This window comes from Mastigoproctus giganteus, chromosome 4 (assembly GCF_048544385.1).
Source record: "Mastigoproctus giganteus isolate SK-2022 chromosome 4, ASM4854438v1, whole genome shotgun sequence".
NCBI lineage: Eukaryota > Metazoa > Arthropoda > Arachnida > Uropygi > Thelyphonidae > Mastigoproctus > Mastigoproctus giganteus.
This window is the reverse complement of record NC_143578.1, coordinates 187,849,695-187,874,335: the sequence shown is the minus strand read 5'-3', so window position 1 is coordinate 187,874,335 and position 24,641 is coordinate 187,849,695. Positions and strand designations below refer to the sequence as shown.

General features: G+C 40.2%; 2 protein-coding genes across 2 annotated transcripts in view; one reads left to right on the top strand and one right to left on the bottom strand.

The window, feature by feature from the left end:
- The window catches only part of LOC150087267 (sperm axonemal maintenance protein CFAP97D1), a 30,718-nt gene that overhangs the window by 4,975 nt on the left and 1,102 nt on the right, over window positions 1-24,641 (bottom strand). The window contains exons 2-3 of the mRNA XM_090371928.1: window positions 7,850-7,920; window positions 4,674-4,792 (exon numbers count right to left, since the gene is read on the bottom strand). Coding sequence (XP_090228054.1) covers window positions 4,674-4,792; window positions 7,850-7,920 — 190 coding nt within the window. The remainder of the gene's footprint in view (window positions 1-4,673; window positions 4,793-7,849; window positions 7,921-24,641) is intronic.
- Window positions 2,363-24,641, top strand: part of LOC150087266 (centromere protein V-like) — a 46,159-nt gene continuing 23,880 nt past the window's right edge. Inside the window, exon 1 of the mRNA XM_090371929.1 lies at window positions 2,363-2,417. Coding sequence (XP_090228055.1) covers window positions 2,413-2,417 — 5 coding nt within the window. The 5' untranslated portion in view covers window positions 2,363-2,412. The remainder of the gene's footprint in view (window positions 2,418-24,641) is intronic.

Here is a 24,641-nt window from a genome sequence, read left to right as displayed (position 1 = left end):
GTTTTCAAAGCCCCACTGACGTCAAAGGTCCTTTACGCAAACCTTTAAGTTTCCGATATTCATGTAGTGCTGCTTTAGCGTTACTATTATTTTGGTAGAATAGTTTTACTAAAAGAGCAGGTTCCTTTTTTTTGTAAGAGCCATAATGGTTATTGACGGTAGCGTTGGCCTTTCTGCTTTTATCTAACAGGATGTCATTTGCGTAAGCAGCGTATCTTGAAGTAAACGACAACATATGTGCAGCGCCATTTTACCCTGGTGGCGGAAATTTGAACTATTTTTTTTTCTTCTATAAATAGCTTCCCCATACCCTAAATGCATACCCACCTATTTTCTCAGCGCTAACTCTAACCGTTTTGACACTAGGGTCTCCTGAATAGGGAAACTTATTTTATAACCACCCGTTAAATCAGACGTTTCGTTTCATGTTCCAATCACTTCATCCGTGATCGCTCCCGTTCTTACTTCACCATTATAAAAAACAGAATGGCCAAAGGTTTGAAATATTTAATCCATAAATTCCAAAAGAAAATAAACACATATTTAGATCCCACACACCTAGACTAAAAGTACTTCTCACAGGGCCTCCGTAGCCAGGTGGGCAGGAGCAGCAGTGCGTAGCACACGCTTCTTGATTAGTTATTACCGGAGTTCGAGCCCGTGACTACCAAATACGGAGGATGTGGAAAGGTCAGGGTATGACCACCGCATATCCTCGGAGCAATATGGCCTTAGTTGCTAATGCTCCTAAAAACCAAATAACAAACTTCTCATAGGTAGCAGTTGGTATAATCGTCGTCGTCCTCACCACACCTTAAGGAAGAGGCATGCATTCGAATCGCGACTAATTTTTAATGTTTTTTTTTTACACAGCGTGGATGAGTTAGTCGGTTTCAAGCGAAGGTAGCAAGGTTTTTCTCCCGGAATAAGGTTTTTCGTCTAGCAAACAGCATGACGACCACATTTTTTTTTATTATTTATTATTTTTTTTCCAAACAGCAAGTCGACCAGAGAACAAACACAAGTTTACAGGTATATTATATACGGCGCAATATGACCTAAGTTGTGATTCGCTTAAAAACCCTACGATGACAGCAGTCTTCTCTTACCATACGAGGTGTTACCAAAAAGTCCGAGGATTGATTTTGTACCTTGAAATTGCCGCGTCGTATCGAGTTACTTAACACTGCAACGTGTTCAGTGACTCATGTAGAGAGTAACGCATGAATCACTGGTTTATCTGCAGTCGGTCTGATTAGCGTAAAGTAAATACATATGTGTTTTGTGTGTCTGGCGCATTTTAAAAGGAGTGATTTTAGTGGGCAGCGAATTTGCATCAATTTTGTTTCAAATTAGGAAAACTAATTTGAAACAATTTTAAACTAATCTGAAATCTTTACTGGGAACAGAAATTGAGGAATAAGAACAAACAACATCAATATCCAACAAGGAGTTCGACAAGGCTGCATCCTTTCACCTCTCCTGTACTCCGACAAAATATTCAAAAAGGCGCTCGAAGGTGTAGACCTGGGAGTAAAAGCCAATGGAGTTGTCATAAACAATATTTAATATGCGGACGACACTCTCATGCTCTGCGACACCAGAGAATGAGAACTTAAACCCCAAGAAAGAAATATGAAGTCGCACTGAAATCGCCAAAGCAACCTTCAAAAAAAATGAGGTCACTTCTTTGTAATGACAACCTCAAACTGAAATTAAGGCAACGTATTGTGAAATACTACATCAGGTCTGTACTTTTATATGATGTCGAGGCATGAACTGTTAAAGCAGGTTCCCTAAACCGAATAGAGGCGTTCGAAATGTGGATACATTGCTGGATGTTGCGAATACCATGGAGGGACTTAGTAAATAACAACGAAGTCCTCGGCAGAGCAAGAACAGAAAGGACATTAATAACTACCATCAAATGTAAGACAATCTTTTATCTCGGCCCTATTCTGCGGGAAGAGAAATATCGTCTACCTCAATTGATTATAAAAGGCAAGGCTGAAGGCAAACGAGGATTGGTAGGAGGACTGCTCAGACTAGCAGAAGACAGAAATGCTTTCTCCTTAGTAATCGCCAACGTCCGGGGCACCGGATAAGGCACGTGAAAAAAAAGAAGAATTTGAAACGAAACAGAAACTTACGAAAAGTTAAAAACATTTGATTACACCTGAAATCCACGAAATGTTAAAAACATTTCGTGGGTTTCAGTTATAGCTTTCGGTGAAGATGTATCTCTTTCGAAGACTTTTCATAGGTTCGCGAAGTTTATAGAGGGCCGTTTGTCAAATATGACCTTCGCTCTGGCTGCCCTTCAACTTCAAAAATCAATGATTCAGTAGCTCGTGTTCGTGATGCGATCAGGAGTGACTGGTGTTTAACTATCTGCGAATACGCTAGTGATCAATGGGGTAAGTTATTTATATATTTCTTATGAAACATATCAATCAATTTAAACAAAAAATTTGGGAATAAGACACGTTTCAACCAAGTATATGCCTCATTGATGATTATAAAGCTCGGCAAGTTCTCGTATGTCAGGATCTCCATTAACGTGTTGTTGCTGATCCACACTTTGTTTCTTGTTTCTTTCACCATCTGGTGATAAATCGCAGGTATGACGATGACCCGAAAAAAACAGACCCAGTCCTCTCAGTGGAGGAATCGGTCTTCTCCAAGGTCCACGATCAAATATGAAGATCACGCTTATCGTATATGTGACTCACAGGGTATCGTTCTTTATTAATTTGTCCCGCATGGTCAAAGGGTGAATCACATATACTACAGCACAGTTCCACACGACTGCGTTATGCTGTTCGGGAAAAACTGATGGAACGGCAGACCTCAAGAGAATTGACGTTTGCATCATAACAATGCCACTGCACACGCAGAGCTTTCCATTCAAGAATTTCTCGCGAAGCACTCCATCCACTCTGCACCTTCACTCTGTGAGTTAATCGGTGTCAGGCGTAGACAGCAAAGTTTTTCTCCTGAAAACTGGAGTTTTTTCGTCCAACAAAAAGGCAAATCGACCAGAGAACACATGCAATTTACAGGACATAATACATAAAATTGGGTATATGTGAGAAATTTCGGGTGGCCCTAATATAACAGCTTGAATTCAGTTCATCCACTCTCTCCCCACCTACCCACACGTCACAGTATACAGGTGTTTCAGTTAAACGTTTCAGAACTTCTAAGAGGGGTAGGGTACATCCTGACAACTCGAAATCATATAGCAATGTGGGGTCGGAAATGCTTTCCTGAAGGGGTGTTGTACACAGAAGCACCATAAAGAAAAGAGACCGTAAGTGAGAAATAGTTTTAATAATACATGAAAAGAAGCAAAAAGTACATGGATTAAAGTAAGTGTTCGAAGTTTCTTCCACGGGCTACAATGCACCCCTCACATCTCCGACGCATGGACATCCGAACATTCTGGAATACTCCAGGCGAATTTCGAATTTCTTCGGCAGCTACTGCGATTCTTGCAACCAGCTCCTCAGCATTGTCAACAGGGGTGTCATAAACTAGCGATTTCATATGACCCCAGAAATAAAAATCAAGACATGATAGGTCGGGTGACCGAGCAGGCCAACGCACGGGACCACCACGTCCGATCCACTGTTGACCAAATGTGACATCCAGGTAGTTACGAACATCTCCGCTATAATGGGCAGGGGCTCCATCGTGTTGGAATCACATTGTCTGTTGCGTCGATGCAGAAATCTGTTCATCTCTCAAAATTTGTGGCAATACTTGCTGCAGAAAGATCAAGTAGATAGGTCCGGTTAGACGACACGGTAACAGGTAAGGTCCGATGAGGTGATCTCCCATAATACCGGCCCATACATTGACCGAAAATCGAATCTGTGCTGCACGACGTCGTATTGCATGCGGGTTCTCGACCGCCCAGATATGGTCGTTATGCGTGTTGAAAATTCCTTCCCTTGTGAAGGATGCCTCATCGGAAAACAACACTTCAGCAGGAAAAAGGGGATTTGTAGCACATTTTCCAAGGTACCACTGTGCGAAAGCAATACGAGGTGCATAATCCTCCGGTTGCTGTGTCTGGACACGCTGCACGTGAAACGGATGCATGTCTTGTTCTCGGAGAATCCTCCAGACGCTGCAATGGGAAACCCCGACTGCGTTTGCTAGACTTCGTGTACTCGTTCTTGGATTCCCCTGTACATGCTGCAGCACATTCTGTTCGACGGCTGGAGTCCGTGCTGTTCTTACCCTGTCCCTGTCAGCTCTTTCAAATGAACCTCTCTCAGCTAACCTCTGGTGCAGTCTTGCAAAGAAATTATGACTGGGAATACGCCTCGTCGGATATCGTTCCGCGTACAAACGCTGTGCGGCTGGCCCACTACAATTTGCAGCCCCGTACGCCAAATGCATATCGGCTAACTCTGCGTTCGTGTAATCATCCATCCTACTAACTTGGCGTTCTTGTGCGAAATTAAGATTCCCTGCACTAAACTCGGAATTTTCGATTCTGCCCATTGGTATATGATTTCGAGTTGTCAGGATGTACCCTACCCCTCTTAGAAGTTCTGAAACGTTTAACTGAAACACCCTGTAGATCCAAGTAACTAGTGCACAGAAACGAAAATACAGAAAACGTATAAAAATGATGAAAAAACAAAAATTGACATGCTTACCTTTTTGGAATGTAATTATTGCGATTTGGAAAACTTCCTGTGCCACGCATAACACAAGCAATCTTATCCAAAAGGATTTTATTATCACGATTCACCTTGGCTAGACGTTCTTGCTCTCCCTGTGAAATATAAAAAGAGTAACATATACACTGAAAACCGGCTATAAACAGCTGAAGAAAAGAAAAAAAAAAAAAAAAAACACTGGGGAAAAAACCACACATAGCCGATCGTTATAGCTATTAGTGCATAAATTCTGGGGAAATCACAATGGAATTGAGAAAATGTCCTATATATTCTTTCATCCTGTTACTTTTCCACCTTGATATGAATGATAGTTATTGCGAGCCCAGGGCAAGAAAAGGACACGAATATTCCAAACATAATTTCTATCAGTCTAGAGATTCGCACAATTATCCTATATGCCCATACGTAAAGCCAACCCTAAAAGAAGTTGTTAAAACATCAGTTTTTCATGGTTGGTAAATTTCTTGGATGACTGTTTTTTACAGCAGCATGTTAAAGAGGCAACAAGAGGAAGCAATACTCTTCATCTGGTTATCAGCACTGATTATTCATACATTAAAAGACAGCAGGTAAAAGACCTCTGGATAGCAGCGATCATAATGTACTAATGTGGAATTTAATTAAAGACATAACTACTGTCACGAGTAAAGGCTTTTGCTTTCTTAACAAAGAAAAAGTTATCTGCTCTGTATATAATTGCAGCACCACCTCCCTGCAATTCGTTCTTGATGTGAAAGACACTTCATAGGCTGTTGCATTTGCAATAATTAGGGACTCTGTTGAATCTCCCATTCACGTTTCCGTTAAACAAAATTGACTGCATTCACAACGTTCTCGTTATTATATGAACCATAAGTAACATGCTGTTATTTTGGAGAAAAGTACTTATTTCATTGTATATTTACCCATAAGACATAAAAGTAAATTTTTCTGCAATTAACAGTTTCATTTGTGTATTGTTATTACTTATTTATGTACTTTCAGCTTTTTCTAAAAGATCAGTTGCCAGTACAATGACAAACAATCTCAAAAATGAGGTGATGCAGGTTTTTTTTTTTTTTTTTTTTTTTAACACCACTGTAATTCGTTATATCGACTGCTTACGTAACAGTGTTATTAAAAATATCAACATTTTTAACTCTGTGGCCAGTTTAGAAAGGCGGTATACACTCCATACACTATATTTTTTGCCACTGATATATGCTGAGAGCGATTGCTACTCCATGCGTAAGAGCTATTTTCAACTGCTCCGTCTTGATGCCATAATGGGTGGGCGACAATCTAGATGCTATCCCATTGATATGACTCAGGTCAATTCTCAGCAAGAGACCGACACTCGATCGCGAAGAACGAACATCGCGGAAGTTTGTTTCATGTAAACGGTGAAAAAGGCTGTGATTCTCAGCTTAGATATCAGAGTAATGCCGATTAGGAAACATATTTCTGGGTGTAATATGAACTAGAAACTGCTACTAGACTATTGTAGTCTGGTAATTGAGGAGAATTCATAGACTTTTGGAACTGATGAGTAACGCTGGACAGTCTACACATTAACCCCCATGCAGTGCCAAAGCTCCTCTTTCACCTCTTTGTAATTCCATTTTATTTTGCGTCACACATCAATGACAAGAAACCAATGGTTTTCCTTTCCCCCACTAAATCGGTCTTTTAGCCAATACCATTTTCCCTATTCCTAAAAGGGGGGGGGGCTATTTATACTAAAAGGAGAAAAGGAAAGGGGGGTAGGACGGTGATGACTTGAGTTTAGACAGATGTAGTTTGACATGCAGAGATCGGACGGAGATCCGTGAGGCAACTGTGAAGAGAGAATCTTCCCATAGTAGTCAGAGTGATAGCCACACGAAAATCGGAAGTCGTTGAAGATTAAACCGAAGCAAGAGAAAGGAAGGAAGAGATGTCGATAACAGTATTCTTGAAGAAAGATAACTGGGTACCTGAATCCTTGAAGCCATCCAGAAGTTGTTCTGGTAAGTTTATTACGGCAAATTAACCTAACCAATCCCACAATAGATTCCATCTCGTTCAATAACTTATGTCTCATGCTCACATTCCTCCTCATAAGTATACATACTGATAAGTATCTATTTTACTATGTTTAAATGCCAGGAGCTATTAGTTATATTACTCATCAGTAAAAATCTTATTATAGCCACTATTAAGTTCACTAGCCAACCTCACACAAACGCCCAAACACTATAATAGCTTGAAGCCTTATGTTTCCTCTGAGATCCAGGAATGATTGTATTCTAAGGATACACGAAGAACACAAACTGAATGCTACACATGTAACCCACATTTGTTAATTGATGAAGAGTAGTTGAGCTATTTTAATACTTGTGTAATCAATTAACTGATTGTCAACAAAGACTTTGTAAAGATGTACACAATAAACTTTGTTATATTTGTTTACCTCCGTTTCTTGACTATTCTCTCTAATATACACACTTGATTGTATTCATATAAGTTGTTTAAAAGAACCATTAATTGCGGTCACTCTGGGGCCCCCTTATCTAAGAGGTACCTCTGGGCGAAAAAACACGACGCCTCTTGATGTTTGCAGTTTGCTCTTTACTTCTCAGAGTAAATCTAAGAACACAAGATTTTGTCTTGAATGAACTACTAGACGCTTATATAAATCCCAGTCTTTCTGGATCCTCATTTTAGTGTTGGAAACCTGCCTGGGAATCTCGTTATTCAGATTAAATACTGTCCAGCAGGCACCCTACACTATAACAGAAACGACCTCGGAACAGTGTTTCTTAAATCGTTTGTTAACGAGTAAGGGTAGAATCGCAGCGGAAAAGTTAATGACCATGACCCGACTACAGAAATTCTATCGAGTATAAAACAGTACAGAGAATGATACTTCCTAACTGTCTGCTGTCCATTCATATACCGTTCCATGCTGTGTATTTTTAACTCAGGAAGGTTCTCCGTTTGCAGCAGTCATACTAAGAAACAGGCAATCCGTGGTCGCCAACCTTGTAAATTGAAACGTCGTTCATGGCTGTTTTGTTCAATAATACATAAAAGAACGAATAGATATTTTAGGAATACAATGTATATCTACGAGTTACAATTATTAAGATATACTCATAATAAAAATATAAACTCTGAAATATACAACTGACCTGAAGCTTCTTTAGTTTTAGATGGAGATGAACGTGTGGTCTTGGAGGTTTGGTGTCAAGAACAGATTTACCTGTAAAGCAATATACACTAGCCTTAATATACAGTCTTGTATTAGAAGAGGAGAAACATTAGAACTTCACGGGACCTTTATGTGGCATGCGGACGTGCCAGTTATTCATTATTATTGCTTTTAAAAGAGTAATTTTTTATTAAAAATCTTTTCCGTGATTATTAGCATTAGCATTAGTAGAGGCATATGATGCAAGAAAGCAAGCTTATGCAGCATCAGCCGAAAAAAAAAAAAAAAAAAACCCCACTTCCACTTCACCCCTCCGTTCGTTTGAAATACCTGTCCAGCTGAGCCTTAAATTTATTTAAGCTATCAACTTCCACGACAAGGGATGGAAGTCTGTTCCAACAACCAACTACTCACTGGCTAACGACAAATTTCTGCACGTCCATCCTACATGTGTCTTTCCTCAATTTGAATTTATGCCCTCTCAGGTGATTATTCTGAGCAAGAGGAAGAATCCCATCAGCATTGAGCATGCTCAAACCATTCAAGGCTTTATACACCTCTATCAGATCACCTCGCTGGTGCCTAGTCTCCAGACACTGTAATTTGCAAAACTTAAGCCTTTCTTCATAAGAGTACCCCTTTGTTCCATTCACTAATCTTGTTGCCCTTCTCTGTACTCTTTCCAGCAGCTCTACATCCTTCTTGAAATGAGGTCTCCAGACCTGTATATAGTACTCAAGGTGTGGCCTGTCCATTGCCTTATACAAGGGAATAATCACCTCCTTATCCCTGCTAGAAAAATTCCTGTATATCATTGACAAGACACCATTAGCTACACTTGCAGCCCGTCTGCACTGCTCAGAGAACTTCATATCTGCCTGCACCATTACCCCCAGGACCTTTTCATTCTCTACCACTGTCAGTGTAGTACCATAGAGTTGATACGTTGCTCTGGGGTTGCTGTTTCCCATATGTAGTACTTTACATTTGTCAATGTTAAACTTCATTTGCCACCTCTCAGCCCATCTGCTCAACCTTTCCAGATCCTGTTGCAGCAACATAGTGTCAGTAGTGTCCTTGACAACCCTGCCAACCTTTGTATCGTCTGCAAACTTGGACATTAAGCTTGATATATACCATCATCAATACCATTTATAAACACAGAAAACAATAATGAACCCAACACTGAACCCTGAGGGACTCCACTAATAACATTAGTCCACGATGAGCAGTGTCCATTGATTACCACTCTCTGTCTTCTACCCCTCAACCACCTCTTTTTCCACAGCAGCAATTTGCCTCCAATGCCACACTGCTCCAATTTGTGCAGCAGTCTTCCATGTGCAACAGTATCAAAAGCCTTTCTAAGATCCAAGTATATAATATCAAAGCTATTCCCTGCATCCAGTTCTTTTGTGACTGCATTATAGTATCCAATCAAATTGGTCTGGCAAGACTTCCCCTTAACAAAACCATGCTGCGTCCGAGCTATAACTGAAGTCTTGTCTAGATGATCCTGCAGTGCTTCTTTAACCAGTGCCTCTATTACTTTTCCTGGAACAGAAGTTAAACTCACAGGTCTATAATTACTTGTGTCAGCCGTTGAGCCTCCTTTGTGAATTGGAGTCACATTTGCACATCTCCAGTCTATGGGTACCTCCCCTGAGTCCAAGGAAGCTCTCATGATTATGGCTAAGTGTTTGCTTACTTCCTTTGCTGCCTCCTTTAATATAACTGGATAGATCCCATCCGCCCTAGGTGCTTTTCTTTTGTGTATTTTCAACAATTTCTCCTCCACTTTTCTCTCAGTTATTCTCTTGCTTACTGCCAGAGTTGAATACACCTCTGGCATTCCCCTCGCTGAATAACTCCTCATGTATGAATGTCGATGCAAAATATTCATTTAGTTTGTTAGCTACCTGAGCAGGATCATCAACAGTTGACCCATCCATATTAAGTGGACCAATCTGATTCATCCCCTTCCTTCTAGGGTTTACATAAGTAAAGAACTCTTCGCTGTTTTTCTTTGCATCCCTTGCCAAAGATTTCTCGTAATCTGCCTTTGCCTGCCTAACCTCTTTTGTAACTTGGTTACAGATCAACTTATATCTGTCATAGGCTTCTGTGTCACGTGTTAACTTATATGTATCCCATGCATTTTTCTTCTGTGTCATATGTCTCATTAGTTCATGTGACATCCATTTAGGCCTAAACCTTGCAAAATATTTCTAAGTTGGTATGTAAAGCCTAGCAGCTTCCAAGATAAGTTCTTTGAATGCTTCCCATTTTGAATTTGCTGTTTGTAACAACTTCAGTTGGTCCCACTGTATAGAATTTAAATACTGTCTCAGACCATCGTCGTCGCCTTTACGAAAGCAATAACCCTTCCCTTAACCCCTGATGGTAGTTACCTCTTTGAGTAAATCCCACTTCAGCACACTGTGAGCAGATTCTTAATGCATGAAGAATCACTACTGATAATCAAATCAAGAGTATTACTCCCTCTAGTTGCCCCCGAACATGCTGATGTAGGAAACAATCATCCAATAAATCCACAAATGCCTTGCTAGTGTGTGAGTGCCCAACTCACAAATTCCAGTCAATATCTGGGAAATTAAAATCCCCCATTATAAGACTCTCTGATGTACTGGCCCACTCTATTTCCCTGTACAGTTTCTTATTATACTCATCCGAGTCATTAGGCGTATAGCACACTCCTACTCTCAATTTTGATCTCCCAATGCTTATGTCACACCAAACTGACTCGACACTGCACTGTCCAGCGATATCGACTGGTTTCACTTCCTTGGATTTTATGTGTTTCTTAACTAATAGCATAACCCCTCCTCCCTTCCTACCCTGTTTATCCTTTCTGTAGAGGTTGTACTCCCCAAACTGCAGTTCTGCATTCCTTATATCTTTGCATACCCACAAGAAATTGGGGGGATACAAAGGGATTATTATATGAAGAGGGTAAGTTACTTATTCTCTCATCACTTTTGAATTCGGCGGAAAGTAACCTCAAGCCTTCCTTTTATCCCTACATTCAATCAAGCAGAACCCCTTCAAGAATTCATGTTCGTCAGACGTGAGTTATAAAATGTGTCAGATATCTTGTTACCTATATTTTTTTCTTACGCCACCGGAATCTGTCATACGTTTATGATTTGTACACAATGACTGGCACCCAGAACAGCATTTAAACAAAACCCATGGTTTGGGGCCTCGCCATTGGAGAGAGCCCTCTTTTTTCTTTTTGTGAAGATAAAAATATATAACTACGTATTTTGGGGCATCTTCACATGCTATGGTTTAACTTTAAGAACTCATCATATCTAAAGTTCGGCCCTGGTGACAACGTTCATACAGTAGTGAGCACCAGGTCCAATAGAAAAGAACTCGCTGGTAAATCAATAAAAGATCTAAAAATATATAGTGGCAGACAAAAAAACTTCAAAAAAACACAATACCTTTGCTTGCTTGTCACAAAGTAAAGGTATTGTCTGCAATTCTGCCCAGACACGATAGGAGGGAGTATATGATGAGAGCCTTGTCGATCAATTCGGCCCTGGAATGATTGTGCAAGGCTGGAGGGGTAGAATTTTTTTCAGCCTGGACTGTACTTGTTAACAGGAGAGATTGCTTCTACAGGGATGGGATACACTTAAATAGAAAGGGTGCAAGAATATTTGCTGATGCTATCGAGGCAGTGTTAGGTGGGTCGGAAAACTGCTAGCTTGGGGGGAGACAAAGACTAATGGATTAACAGTAGCCACGGGCAGAGGTGAAAGAGATTCTTGCACTGCTTCTATTGGAATGAGCAGAAGCCTGAAAAACAAGATGCAGGATATTTCAGAGACTGCTGGAAGTCATTGCGGTACAAGTAAACACATGGGTTGTGTTAGGGTAGCTAAGAATAGAAACAGGTGCATGTATACTTGCGTGTACACTAATGCTAGGAGTTTAGTAAATAAATTTGATGAATTTGAGGTATTACTCAAAACATCAAAGGCAGATATTGTTGGGATATCAGAGACGTGGTGTCACACAGATATAAGGAATGCAGAACTGGAATTTGGGGAGTACAACGTCTACAAAAAGGATAGACAGGATAGGAAGGGAGGAGGGGTTATGCTATTAGTTAAAAAACACATAAAATCCAAGGAAGTGAAGCCAGTTGACATCGCTGGACAGTGCAGTGTTGAGTCAGTTTGGTGTGACATAAGCATAGGTAAATCAAAATTGAGAGTAGGAGTGTGCTATAGGCCTAATGACTCTGATGAGTATAATAAGATACTGTACAGGGAAATAGAGTGGGCCAGTAAATCAGAGAGTCTTATAATGGGGGATTTTAATTTCCCAGATATTGACTGGAATTTGTGGGTTGGTCACTCACACACTAGCAAGGCTTTTGTGGATTTATTGGATGATTGTTTTCTACACCAGCATGTTCGGGAGGCAACTAGAGGGAGTAATACTCTTGATCTGATTATCAGTAGTGATTCTTCATGCATTAGGAATCTGCAGATAAATGAACCACTGGGTGGCAGTGATCACAGTGTGCTGAAGTGGGATTTACTCAAGGAGGCAACTACCATCAGAGGTAAAGGGAAGGGTTTTTGCTTTCGTAAAGGAGACTATGCTGGTCTGAGACAGTATTTAAATTCTATACAGTGGGACCAACTGATGATGTTACCAACAGCAAATTCAAAATGGGAAGCATTCAAGGAACTAATCTTGGAAGCTACCAGGCTTTACATACCAACCAAGAAATATTGTTCAAGGTTCAGGCCTAAATGGTTGTCAGATGAACTAATGAGACATATGGCAGAGAAGAAAAATGCATGGGATACATACAAATTAATGGGTGACGTGGAAGCCTATGATAGATATAAGTTGGTCTGTAACCAAGTCACAAAGGAGATTAGGCAGGCAAAGGCAGATTATGAGAAATCCTTGGCAAAGGATGCAAAGAAAAACAGAAAAGAGTTCTTTACCTATTTAAACTCAAGAAGGAAAGGGATGAATCAGATTGGTCCACTGGATGTTGATGGTTCAACAGTTGAGGATCCAGCTCAGGTGGCTAACAATCTAAACGAGTATTTTGCATCTACATTCACACATGAGGAGTTATTCAGGAAGGGGAATGTCGTAGGTGAAGTAAACATTGGCAGTGAGCTAGATGATTTTCTAATAACTGAGAGGAAAGTGGAGGAGAAATTGTTGAGGATAAACATAAAAAAGGCACGCGGGGTGGATGGGATCTATCCAGTTATATTAAAGGAGGCAGCAAAGGAAGTAAGCAAACCCCTAGCCATAATTATGAGAGCTTCTTTGGACTCAGGGGAGGTACCCATGGACTGGAGATGTGCAAATGTAACCCCAATTCACAAAGGAGGATCAAAGGCTGACACAAGTAATTATAGACCTGTTAGTTTAACTTCGGTTCCAGGAAAATTAATGGAGGCACTGGTTAAAGAAGCACTGCAGGATCATCTGGACAAGAATTCAGTTATAGCTCAGACACAGCATGGGTTTGTTAAGGGCAGGTCTTGTCTGACCAATTTGATTGGATACTATGATGTAGTCACAAAAGAACTGGATGCAGGGAATAACTTTGATATTATATATTTGGATCTTAGAAAGGCTTTTGATACTGTTGCGCATGGAAGACTGCTGCACAAATTGGAGAAGTGTGGCATTCGAGGCAAATTGCTGCTATGGATAAAGGGATGGTTGAGTGGCAGAAGACAGAGAGTGGTAATCAATGGACACTGCTCAACGTGGACTAATGTTATTAGTGGAGTTCCTCAGGGTTCAGTGTTGGGTCCATTGTTGTTTTCTGTATTTATAAATGATATTGATGATGGTGTATCAGGCTTAATGTCCAAGTTTGCCGACGATACAAAGGTTGGCAGGGTTGTTAAGGACACTACTGATACTATGCTGCTGCAACAGGATCTGGAAAGGTTGAGCAGATGGACTGAGAGGTGGCAAATGAAGTTTAACATTGACAAATGTAAAGTACTACATATGGGAAACAGTAACCCCAGATCAACGTATCAACTCTGTGGTACTACGCTGACAGTGGTAGAGAATGAAAAGGACCTGGGGGTAATTGTGCAGGCAGATATGAAGTTCTCTGAGCAGTGCAGACGAGCTGCAAGAGTAGCTCATGGTGTCTTGTCAATGATATACAGGAATTTTTCTAGCAGGGACAGGGATGTGATTATTCCCTTGTATAAGGCATTGGTCAGGCCACACCTTGAGTACTGTATACAGGTCTGGAGGCCTCATTTCAAGAAGGATGTAGAGCTGCTGGAACGAGTACAGAGAAGGGCAACAAGATTAGTGAATGGAACAAAGGGTTGCTCTTACGAAGAAAGGCTTAAGTTTTGCAAATTACAGAGCCTGGAGACTAGGCATCGCCGAGGTGATCTGATAGAGGTGTACAAGGCTTTGAATGGCTTGAGCATGCTCAATGCCGATGGAATTCTTCCTCTTGCTCAGAATAATCACCTGAGAGGGCATAAATTCAAATTGAGGAAGGACGGATGTCGGATAGATGTGCGGAAATTCGCCTTTAGCCAGCGGGCAGTTGGTTTGTGGAATAGACTTCCATCGCTTGTTGTTGAAGTTGATAGCCTAAACAAATTTAAGGCTCAGCTGGACAGGTATTTCGAACGAATTGAGGGGTGAAATGGGAGTAGTGGTTTTTTTTTTTTTTTCTTTTTTTTTTTGGCTGATGCTGAATAAGCTTGCTTTCTTGCATCATATGCCTCTACTAATGCTAATGCTAATGCTAATTGTGTCAGATAACGCTTCTTTTGCAAAAATGAGGTGATGCAGTTTTTTTTTTTTTTTTGAGTACCACAGTAATTGCATCAACAGTTTCTATAAATACGGCGTTGGAAGGGCATACACGATCCGCAGTATCCTGTATTGCAGAGGTGTAAGCATGGCTGTATACCAGGAGTGGACAACTTAATATGTGATGCGATCTACTTTTTTCCTTCAAAATGCGCCGCGATCTACCATCTCAAAAATTTCATTGCACAAGGTGCACAAATCGAGGGATGACTGTATATTTAAAATTCGTCGTGATCGACCGAAATTAAATCCGCGATCGACTCGTTGGCCAGCCCTGCTGTATACGTTCAGTTGACACCAAGAAAAAAAAAGTGTAGCTGTTGCTCTGTCCCAGGAAGGGGGCGCCTCTGTAGCCAGGAGCAGCAGTGCATAGCACACACGCTTCTTGATTAGACCGGGGTTCGAGCCCGTGACCACCAAATACGGAGGATGCGGAAAGGTCGGGGAATGACCACCGCATATCCTCGGAGCAATATGGCCTTAGTTGCTAATGCTCCTAAAAAAAAAAAATAATAATAAACCAACCCAGGAAGGGCTTTCTACGCGTGCTATCGCTGATAATATAGGCTGCCACCAATCAACATTATCCCGGGTGCTGAAATTAAAGCGTGAAACTGGTGATGTGAAGAGAAGACCTGGATCAGGCCGTAAAAGAGTGACTAGGCCTTCCCAAGATCGATATTTAAACGGCTATGCCTTCGTAATCGCCATGCTCCTGATCTAAAACTGGACTTTGAGATGGCCTCTGGTGTTGAAACAAGTGCACGACCTATCCAAAGAAGGCTTTCGGAATGTGGTCTGCATACCTATCGGCCCAAGAAGAAGCCTTTGTTGGCCCAACAAATGAGGAAGCAGCGACTTGCTTGGGCTAAAGCGCATGTTTCATGGACAAAAGAGCAATGGGACACCGTCATCTTTTCTGACGAATCGAAATTCAACCTGCTTGGCTCGGATGGGAAGCGATAAGACGAAAATAGGAGGCATACTATCCTGACTGCATTACATCGACTGTAAAGTTCCCCGCCGGTCAGATGGTCTGGGGATGCATAAGCAAAGGGGGGTGTGGCGAATTAAGTTTATTAATGGAATGGTGAATGCAGAAACCTGCATTCACCATTCACTACTATCTTGGAGGAGTGCCTGAAACCTGTTATTAAAGATCACCACACGGACGTCCAAAACTGCATTTTTCAACAGGACTTTTTTCAACAACACACACCAATTTTGCTATGTGGCAAGGTGCTGAGTTTTATGCTATTTAGATTTAATGACGAGTTTATCTTCTTGTCTCACAAGGCTTAAAACATACTTACACCAATGTTTTCCCTTGTTTTTATCTCTTAAGGTGCAGACATATCTCAGAAATGCTGGCATTACAATGTTGGACTAGCCCGGCAACAGCCAGATTTTTTTTTTTTTTTTTTATGAAAACCCCCAAACACGAAAGGTATCAAACCTATAGTACTTAGTACCGTGCATGGGTTGAAGGAGAAGTATGGGGGGGGGGGGTGCCGGAAACTTTGCTCTAGAGACTAAACATGGGTTTCACCACTTCAAGCCTCCAATAAGCAAAGTGGTGGTATTTCACCGGTTGATGAAAATCATCTACCACCTATTTTGAACTCTATTGCAATTTGCCGGTACGTAATATCGTCTAAAATTGCTCAGAAGTGAAGAAAATTGCTCAGAAGTGAAGAAGTAAGATTCAGCTGCAAGAGAGCATTATAAGGGTACGGTACCACGAAATTGAGCAACCGTATATCCAGAAGTTGATTAACTCTATGCCAGATCATTACAAGGCTGTAATTGCAGCACGACGAGGAACAACAAAATATTGAGGATTTATTTTGCTAATTTACAGTACATAATACTATTACGTTAACATGCCATTTCAGTTTATACACGTAAATTCAATAAAAAATTTATGTCTGGTTGTCATGATTGCTATTTGAATGACTTAACTCATATTTTCATTAATTACATTTTACCCTTTGGAGATATTTATGGCAATTAGGTATATCAGGTGGAGTCTTTTTATTGGATTTCATTCATAGATATATATATTTGTTTTTTTTTTCATTATTTATTTATTATTTTTTATTATTATTTTTTTTTATGAAAACCCCAAACACGAGAGGTATTAGATCCTATAGTACTTAGTGCCGTGCTTGGGCTGGAGGTTGAGAAGACAAAAGAAGATATTTGTTAACATTACACTTGAACTTCTGTAGACTGTAATTTTGAGAAAGACATATGAAGGAAGGTTGTTCCAGAAAACGGCAGCTGAATGAATAAACGAAGAAGATGAAAAGTTGGTTCTGTGAGTTTGAATTTGGACAGTAAATGGATGTTGGCTGGTAGCGGCACGTGTTCGGACTGTTTTGAAAGAGAGAGCGAGAATTATAGAAGCCAATTCAGAAGAACAGTGCCCATGGAAGTATCTGTAGAAAAGGCATGCAGCAGAAACAATACCTCTATGAGACAGAGAGAGTAGAGAGACTCTGTTAGAGATGAGTCATTAATTAACCTATCTGCCCTCTTCTGAACGGAATCTAGAAGCCTGAGAGAGTTTTGGGGGCACCGCCCCAGATGTGGGAACAATGTTCCATGGTAGGGCGGATTTGAGATTTATACAGAGTGAACAGCTGTTTGGAAGAAAAGTAACGATGAGAGGGAAAGAGAAAACCAAGTTTTTTAGATGTAGAGGAAACAATATTTGTAATGTGCTTGTGCCAAGAGAGATTAGAAGTCATGGTAATCCTGAAAAGAGATATATCAACTTTCCTAGAAATCGGAGTGTCACAAAAGATAAGCATAGGAGCAGAAGAATCCTTTTTGCGAGATATAAGACAAGACTGAGTTTTACAAGGACTGAAATCAACTACGTTGTCTTTTCCCTACTGGGGAATTACCTGGAGATTGGCAATTAAGGAATTGGTAGCAGATATAAGAGATGTTGAAGCTGATTGAGCAGGGCAAGGTTTCTCAAAATGGAAAGTGGAATGAAATGTGCTATCATTGGCAAAACTATGCATAGGATTTCCAGTCAATGGAAGAAGGTCATTAATATACAAGAGGAAAAGAGTAGGGGAAAGAACTGAAACTTGGGGGACACCGGCATTAGTGGAGAAGTTAGAAGACAAAGCCATCTACCATCACCCTCAATGAGCGATCAGAAAGAAAACTGGATAACCAAATACAAAAAACAGGTGGCAAATCATAAGATGTAAGCTTGTTTTGAAGGTCTTTATGGTAAAAACGATCGAAAGCCTTTGAGATGTCAAGAGCAGCTGCTTGTGTTTCACTGAACTTTTCCATTGAATTTATCCATAAATGGGTAACATAAGCCAGAATATTACAAGTGGATCGACACTGACGGAATCCATACTGGCGATCGTTGATCAGACAGAAGGTTTCTAGTAGTTGGCGGTTGATTGATTTCTCCATTACTTTAGAAAGAGTAGAAGTAATTGCAATAGGACGATAATTGTATCGGAAGGATTTGTCACCCTTTTTAGGAACTGGCGGGATATGAGTAAATTTCCAAGCAGAAGGAAAAACACCTTTGGAATAAGAAAGTGAAAAAAGGCGGAAAAGAAACGGGTAAGTTCAGGAGCACAGCTTTACCATCGGGACCTGGAGCTATCGTAGCATCAAGATTCGTCAAAATCCTTCTGACATCCTTTTGACGGAAGACCACAGGAGGCATTGAATGCAGCGTGTTCGTAATGGTGAGGGGGTGTTTTACCAAGATCATTAATACATGAGTTGGAAGAAAAATGGGATGCTAGCAGGTCAGCTTTATCCTTGGCTGAAGTAACAACAGAACCATCTGGTTTTGATAGAGGTGAGAGCAGAGATGGGCAAAAGTTGCGGCCAATACAAAGTTGCTTTGGCAAGAGACCAGAATGCTCGGCTACCATTAGGGCAAAAAGCAAGCTTTCTACTCTTAGCCTGTTCAAAATCTAGTTTGGCCTGATTAATAACTGCATCACAATTTTTGCGAGCTTTGGCGTAAGGTAGAAAATGAAACTGAAGAACTGGAAACAAGCCAATTACGATATGCAACATTCTTCTCCTGAACGGTCTTAGCACATTTATTGGAAAACCAAGGTTTAGATAAAGGACGAGATTTTATAGTGGAGTGTGGGATATGGGTTTCCATTCCTAGAACAATAATTTCACTGACACGATCTGAGCAAACGATGACATCAGAAGTTTTGAAACAGTAGTCCGACCAAGGAAAAGAAGAAAAGAAATCTCGCAGGTCATCCCATTTTGCATTCTTCTAATGCCAAACAACACGAGGTTGGGAATAGCCATAAGATAAAGGCTCCATTGGAGAAGAGACAATCACTGAAGAGACAAGTTGTAATCTGGGGTGTCTAAAGGACCACTCACTTCGACCGTGTACTTAGAAGGGTTGTTTGTGAGAAAAAGATCAAGCGTGTTGGCAGTGTGGTCAGGATTATCCGGTATTCTTGTAAGTAAATGAACAATCTGTGCAAGGTAATCAGTAATTGCAAAAGCCTCAGCATCTCGACCACAGCTGGGTCGGTGTGACTAGAAAACAGAAGCCAGCTGGAGTTGTGAACATTAAAATCTCCAAGGAAAATTACCTCACTGTTAGGAAAGTTGGACTGGAGAAAGTCAAGTTGCAAAGAGAGGAGGTCGAAGAGCTCCAAGTGATTAGCGGAGTTGAGAGAACGGCAGAGACAACAGCTGAATTTAACAGAATGAGGCAGAGAGATTTTAAGCCAGAGAAGATCGAAAAGAAGAGATTTCAAATTACCACACCTCGACCCCTCCTTACTTTGGTTCACACCTGGGTGGTTACCCACAGTGTGCTTGGGCATGGGGGTTATACCCAGGATTATTATTAGCCCCACCATCGTGAAGGTGCAAGCAGAAGATTTGGCTGTCACTGACCGTCCGGACTTCGCCGAAATTGGGTCCACTTGACTTGAATGTCACCCGAATATCAGTTCCATCAGCGTTTTAGACTCCCAGGTAGAAGTACAGCTTGTCTGGCATATCTGAGAGAATGTCTGTGACAACCATATATCCCATCTAACAAATGCATTTCGAACGTTTCTGCAACCCACAATGCAGCGTAAACACCTTATTTGCAAAATTCACAAGTGATGCAGTTTTTTTTTGTCCGCCACTGTATTTCCGCGAAAGATAACCAAGAATGCTAATATTACGAAGGAAATGTAAATTGTTTTCTGCCGTTATAATAGTAGCAGAGGACTTCTTCCTCTTTCTCAAGATGAAAATTGCCTTGAAAGGAAAGAGATTTCAGGATGTTAAGGACATAAAAGAAAAACGTAACCGCCAAATATCATCTCTTTGGACGACTTCCTGACTCTTCCACATCTCGTATAGTAATAATAATAAAATTGCTTATTAACTTAACTTAGATACAATCATAATCTCTTATGCAGATGACCAGAGCAATCTTACAATAGGCTGTCCAACGATAAACAATACAGAATTACGCAATGTACACCACAGTCCATTCAATAATATAGAAGGCTTCCAGTTAATTAATTTCCTAAAATAATGCGATATAATGAATTTTAAAAAAAACATATACTGGTAAAGACAAAAATAAGACTAGAAATGAAAAGAAAAAATAATAGTATTTAATTAAAAGAAAATAAAAGTCAAATTCGTCCCAAAATAAAATTACATTTTTAAGTTAGGACTGGTAATGGCACAGCTGCCCTTTACATATGGAAAGAAATTCCAGTCTATTGAAACTATATAATCTTTGTAGCTTGGAGCACAAGGCTGTGGGTGATGCGGAGCTGTTTTGCTGGAAACCTCCAGCCCACCGTGTTCCAAATGTTTACACGATCACGTTTAGAAGGAACGCCTTTATTTTCAGGATATGAGCCCTGTGGACTTTAGGTGTGTACCCAAGGTTGGAGCAAAATGCTATCTGGGATATAGTGCAGAACTTGTGAGACCCACTTCAGCACAGAGAATTCCAGACTCCATATTTTCGTGCGTCTTCAGCTACTCTCAGTATGCTGGGAGGAGTGGTCGATGAAACTTCCACATCACAGGAAAGCACACTACTGATATACAGTCACAGAGTAGTCACAGTGTACACAGTATTGTCATGTTAACATCATCATATTAACAAACGTAAGTATTAATATTATATTGGCTTTCGGTATTTAATATTTCCTGATTATTTCTTTATTATGACTTTTACACAAATCTATTTATATATCACAGAAAACTATTATTGAAACTGGACATGGTGTATGAAATGCAGGTCCACATCAAGGATTACCCCTATAAATTTGATACTATTTGTGGAAGTCAGTACTTTTTCTGTTAAGACTGGAAGTAGGGACGAGGCATTATTGGCAGAAGCCGTCTGATTCTGGGTAAAGATGAGATAACTTCATTTTTCAGGATTTAGAGAGACCGAAGAATGAAGTTATCTCATCTTTAACCCTAATCGGACCCTCAGAATTTCTGAGGTTTGTCTAGCTAGCGGATCACCCACATGGCATGTAGCACACAATGTCATCAGCATACGATAAGGGCGCTGGAACTTCATCCATTAGTAGAATGAATATTGCAACAAAGAGCAAGGCTGAGAGAGAGAACTACCTGTGCGATTCCTACGTCCGCCATTTTATATATTGTAACGTTATTACCGGTAACGTTATTACCGGTTTTAACGTTATTACCGGTAAAGTGAAGCAGTCTTCTATATAAAAGATTTCTGAGGAGCTGAAGCAAATTTCCCGGTAACCCATAGACAAGTAAGGCAACAAGCTGTGTGATCTGGACTGAGTCAAATGCAGCTTTTAGGTCAAGAAACATGACATGAAGATCTTCATTGGTATTCCAGGAGTGAAGTATACTGTAAAAATATTTGTGTAAAGACACTGTATACAAATTACTGTAACTGTTTCTCATGGTATAATGAGTATGCTCAGGCTCATGAGCAAAGATTACTTACACAACGTCATTACTGGTGCACTTTTCCAGGCATTTCAAGAAGAGAGAGGCGATGATATTGGCGAGAAAACCGCATATGATTTGGAATTAAGCTTTTTTGAACTGTCACTACTCTATAAGTCAACCAGTTTGAATGCATTTGTGCACATTGGTTTACTTACTTGTAGAGAAGAGTGAGCTCTTTGCTGATGAAATATCAAGCAATGTGGAAATGAAATGAGGTTCTTCATCAATTCCCAAAGTGAATTTGTCAGGTAGCGAATTTATTATTTTAATTAGCTGTTCTTCAGAAATTACAATATCACAGGTAGATGAGGAAACATTAAGCATTGAGCCTGCTCAAACATTCAAAGCCTTATACACCTCAATCATGTCACCTCGCAGGTGCCTGGTCTCCAAACGCTATAATTTGCAGAACTTAAGCCTTTCTTCGTAAGACCTTTGGTCCCCTCGACAGTCTTGTTGCCCTTCTCTGTACTCGTTCTAGCAACTCTACATCCCTCCTAAAATGAGGCCTCCAGAACTGTATGCGGTACTCAAGGTGTGGCCTGACCATTGCCTTAAACACCTCCTTATCCATGCTAGCAAAATTCCTATATATCATTGACAAGACTTCGTGACCTGCTCTGGCAGCCCATCTGCACTGCTCAGAGAATTTCATATCTGACTGCTCAATGATCCCCGGCTCTTTTTTTTTTTTTTTCTTCTCCACTTCCCTGAGTGTAGTACCACACTCTTGGAAACTTCATTCCAAGATTATATTTCGGACACGAAATACCTTTCGTGTCCGAAATACCTTCGGACACGAAATACGCAACGCACTCACATCGTTCTTGTAAATCTATCGACAGGGATTACTGCTAGTGTGGATGTTAGACCAAACACGTTTTTCCCTGTCCACTCATTAAATGGTCAATAGCTCTTTGTTTTACATTGTTAGAGAAGGTCGTTATGTGATTGTGTTCCATCAAGATTAATTACTATATTTAATAACTGTTCACATACCACATGAAATTAATAATATAGTTTATTAAGCTAATCATCCAAACTACTATACGTTTAAGGTGACGTTTCAGGCATCATACCTATACCCATCCTCAGACCAGCTGCTGACATGACTCCTACATGCCGATGCTGCCAGAAACCTGTGATACACATCAGGTTGAACATTGAATCCTCCTCTTGTCTCTTTGCCAACAATGCACATGGCAAGCTGCTAGAGACCTTTGGCAGGCTATCACAACGCGTGGCTAGAATTGCATAGTAATCTTTCCATGGTCGTTCCGCTGTTGATACACACTTTCTATCACAGCAGTACGGGAATACTTGATGAGAGCAACTCTACCCCAGCTATTTGCTCCCGCTACTTTGCCTCCAACAATCACCCCAATGATAACATTCATGTTAAAATGACAAGTTATAAATTCCTCTGAATTGCATACATGGCACGTCTACATGTGGTCAGTGGCGCATACCCATAAATTTGGTTTGGGAGGGAGGGGTGGGGTGGGGTTGGTACATTACACATTGGTAGCCTTTAACGCCAACAAAGTGACAACTCAATTAATATAATACAAAAGGAACTGTTCTTAGGAGACTTCATCCCCTTCATCCGCCCCTGTGGATGCGTCTATTTACATGATGGTGTCAGAATATATATATATATATATACATTTTTTTAATACAGTAGGGCGCCAATTATTCTTGGTAACTGGAGGGAGCCATCACCCGTATAACTGAAAAACGCGGTTAATCCAATTATATTTACTTATAATTGTCATAAGTATGTATAATGTAAAAAGAAAATATCACGATATCCGGAAAGCAATGTGACAGTACAATGTTAACCCCCTCAGTCGCCTCCCCCCCGTGGATGGCTCACAGACTTCTCTAGGCCAGGGCATCACCTTGATGACTGTAACTTAATTTACAGTCATCAACTTAATGTTAACTTAATTTTCTAAATTAAGTCTCTGTTACTCCGGATCACAGGGAAATTTTTCTGTGCAAATTGTTTTTGTTATTCATGTAAATAGTTCATTGTAAATAGCTTATATACTTCCTTGTAAATACTATAATCACGATTAAATAATTTCCCTTTCAACTGCATTTTGCAATGTATTTTTATTGTAGCATTACCATTAACTGAGTGTTATTTTCTTCGCTTTAAACAATAAATTGGTTTTCTGTTGTGTATACTTTTCCGAAATAAAATTAAAAAAAAAAAACATCTATATAATCACATTCGAAAACATAAACAAAAAAAAAAATGGAACTAAAGTTTTTCAAAAAGTCATTTTGTTAGAAAGTCTGTAATACGCTCCATTACTATGTTTTTCTTCAGGCGCGTCCGCATATATCTGTACTGTATATGCGCCTGTTGTCTTCACCTTATTCCTCTGTCCGTCCGGCACAACAACTCTACTTCCCAGTGGTGGGATTTTCATTAAATTTTATATTTGGACCTTTTAAAAATATTTGTTGAGCCATTACAAATGTCATTAAAAATCGGATTAATAGAATTCCAGCAATTACTATTCCTATTTTCCATACAATTTATATGTAAAAAGAAATTAATAGTTTTTATTGCAGTACAGTATTGTTAGCTTTAGACAGTCCGTGCACGGTCAGGGCAGTTCACAAGATAGATAGAATACAAGAAACAGCACCGTATTCAGTAGTCAGGGGCATGAACTTGCAGAAGTCGTTGTACAAAACTCTAAAGTATATGGAAAAGAAAATAAATTGGCCAATCTATTTTAAAGGTGAAAATAATAAAAGTCATAATTTTGCAACTACTCAAAGCACGTGTACTTATGCACCCGCGCGCCTGACCACTAGGCTACGGCGGCCTTAACATGGTATTGCTTGTGAAAAGATATATATATATAGAGAGAAAAAGGAGATAAAAAAAA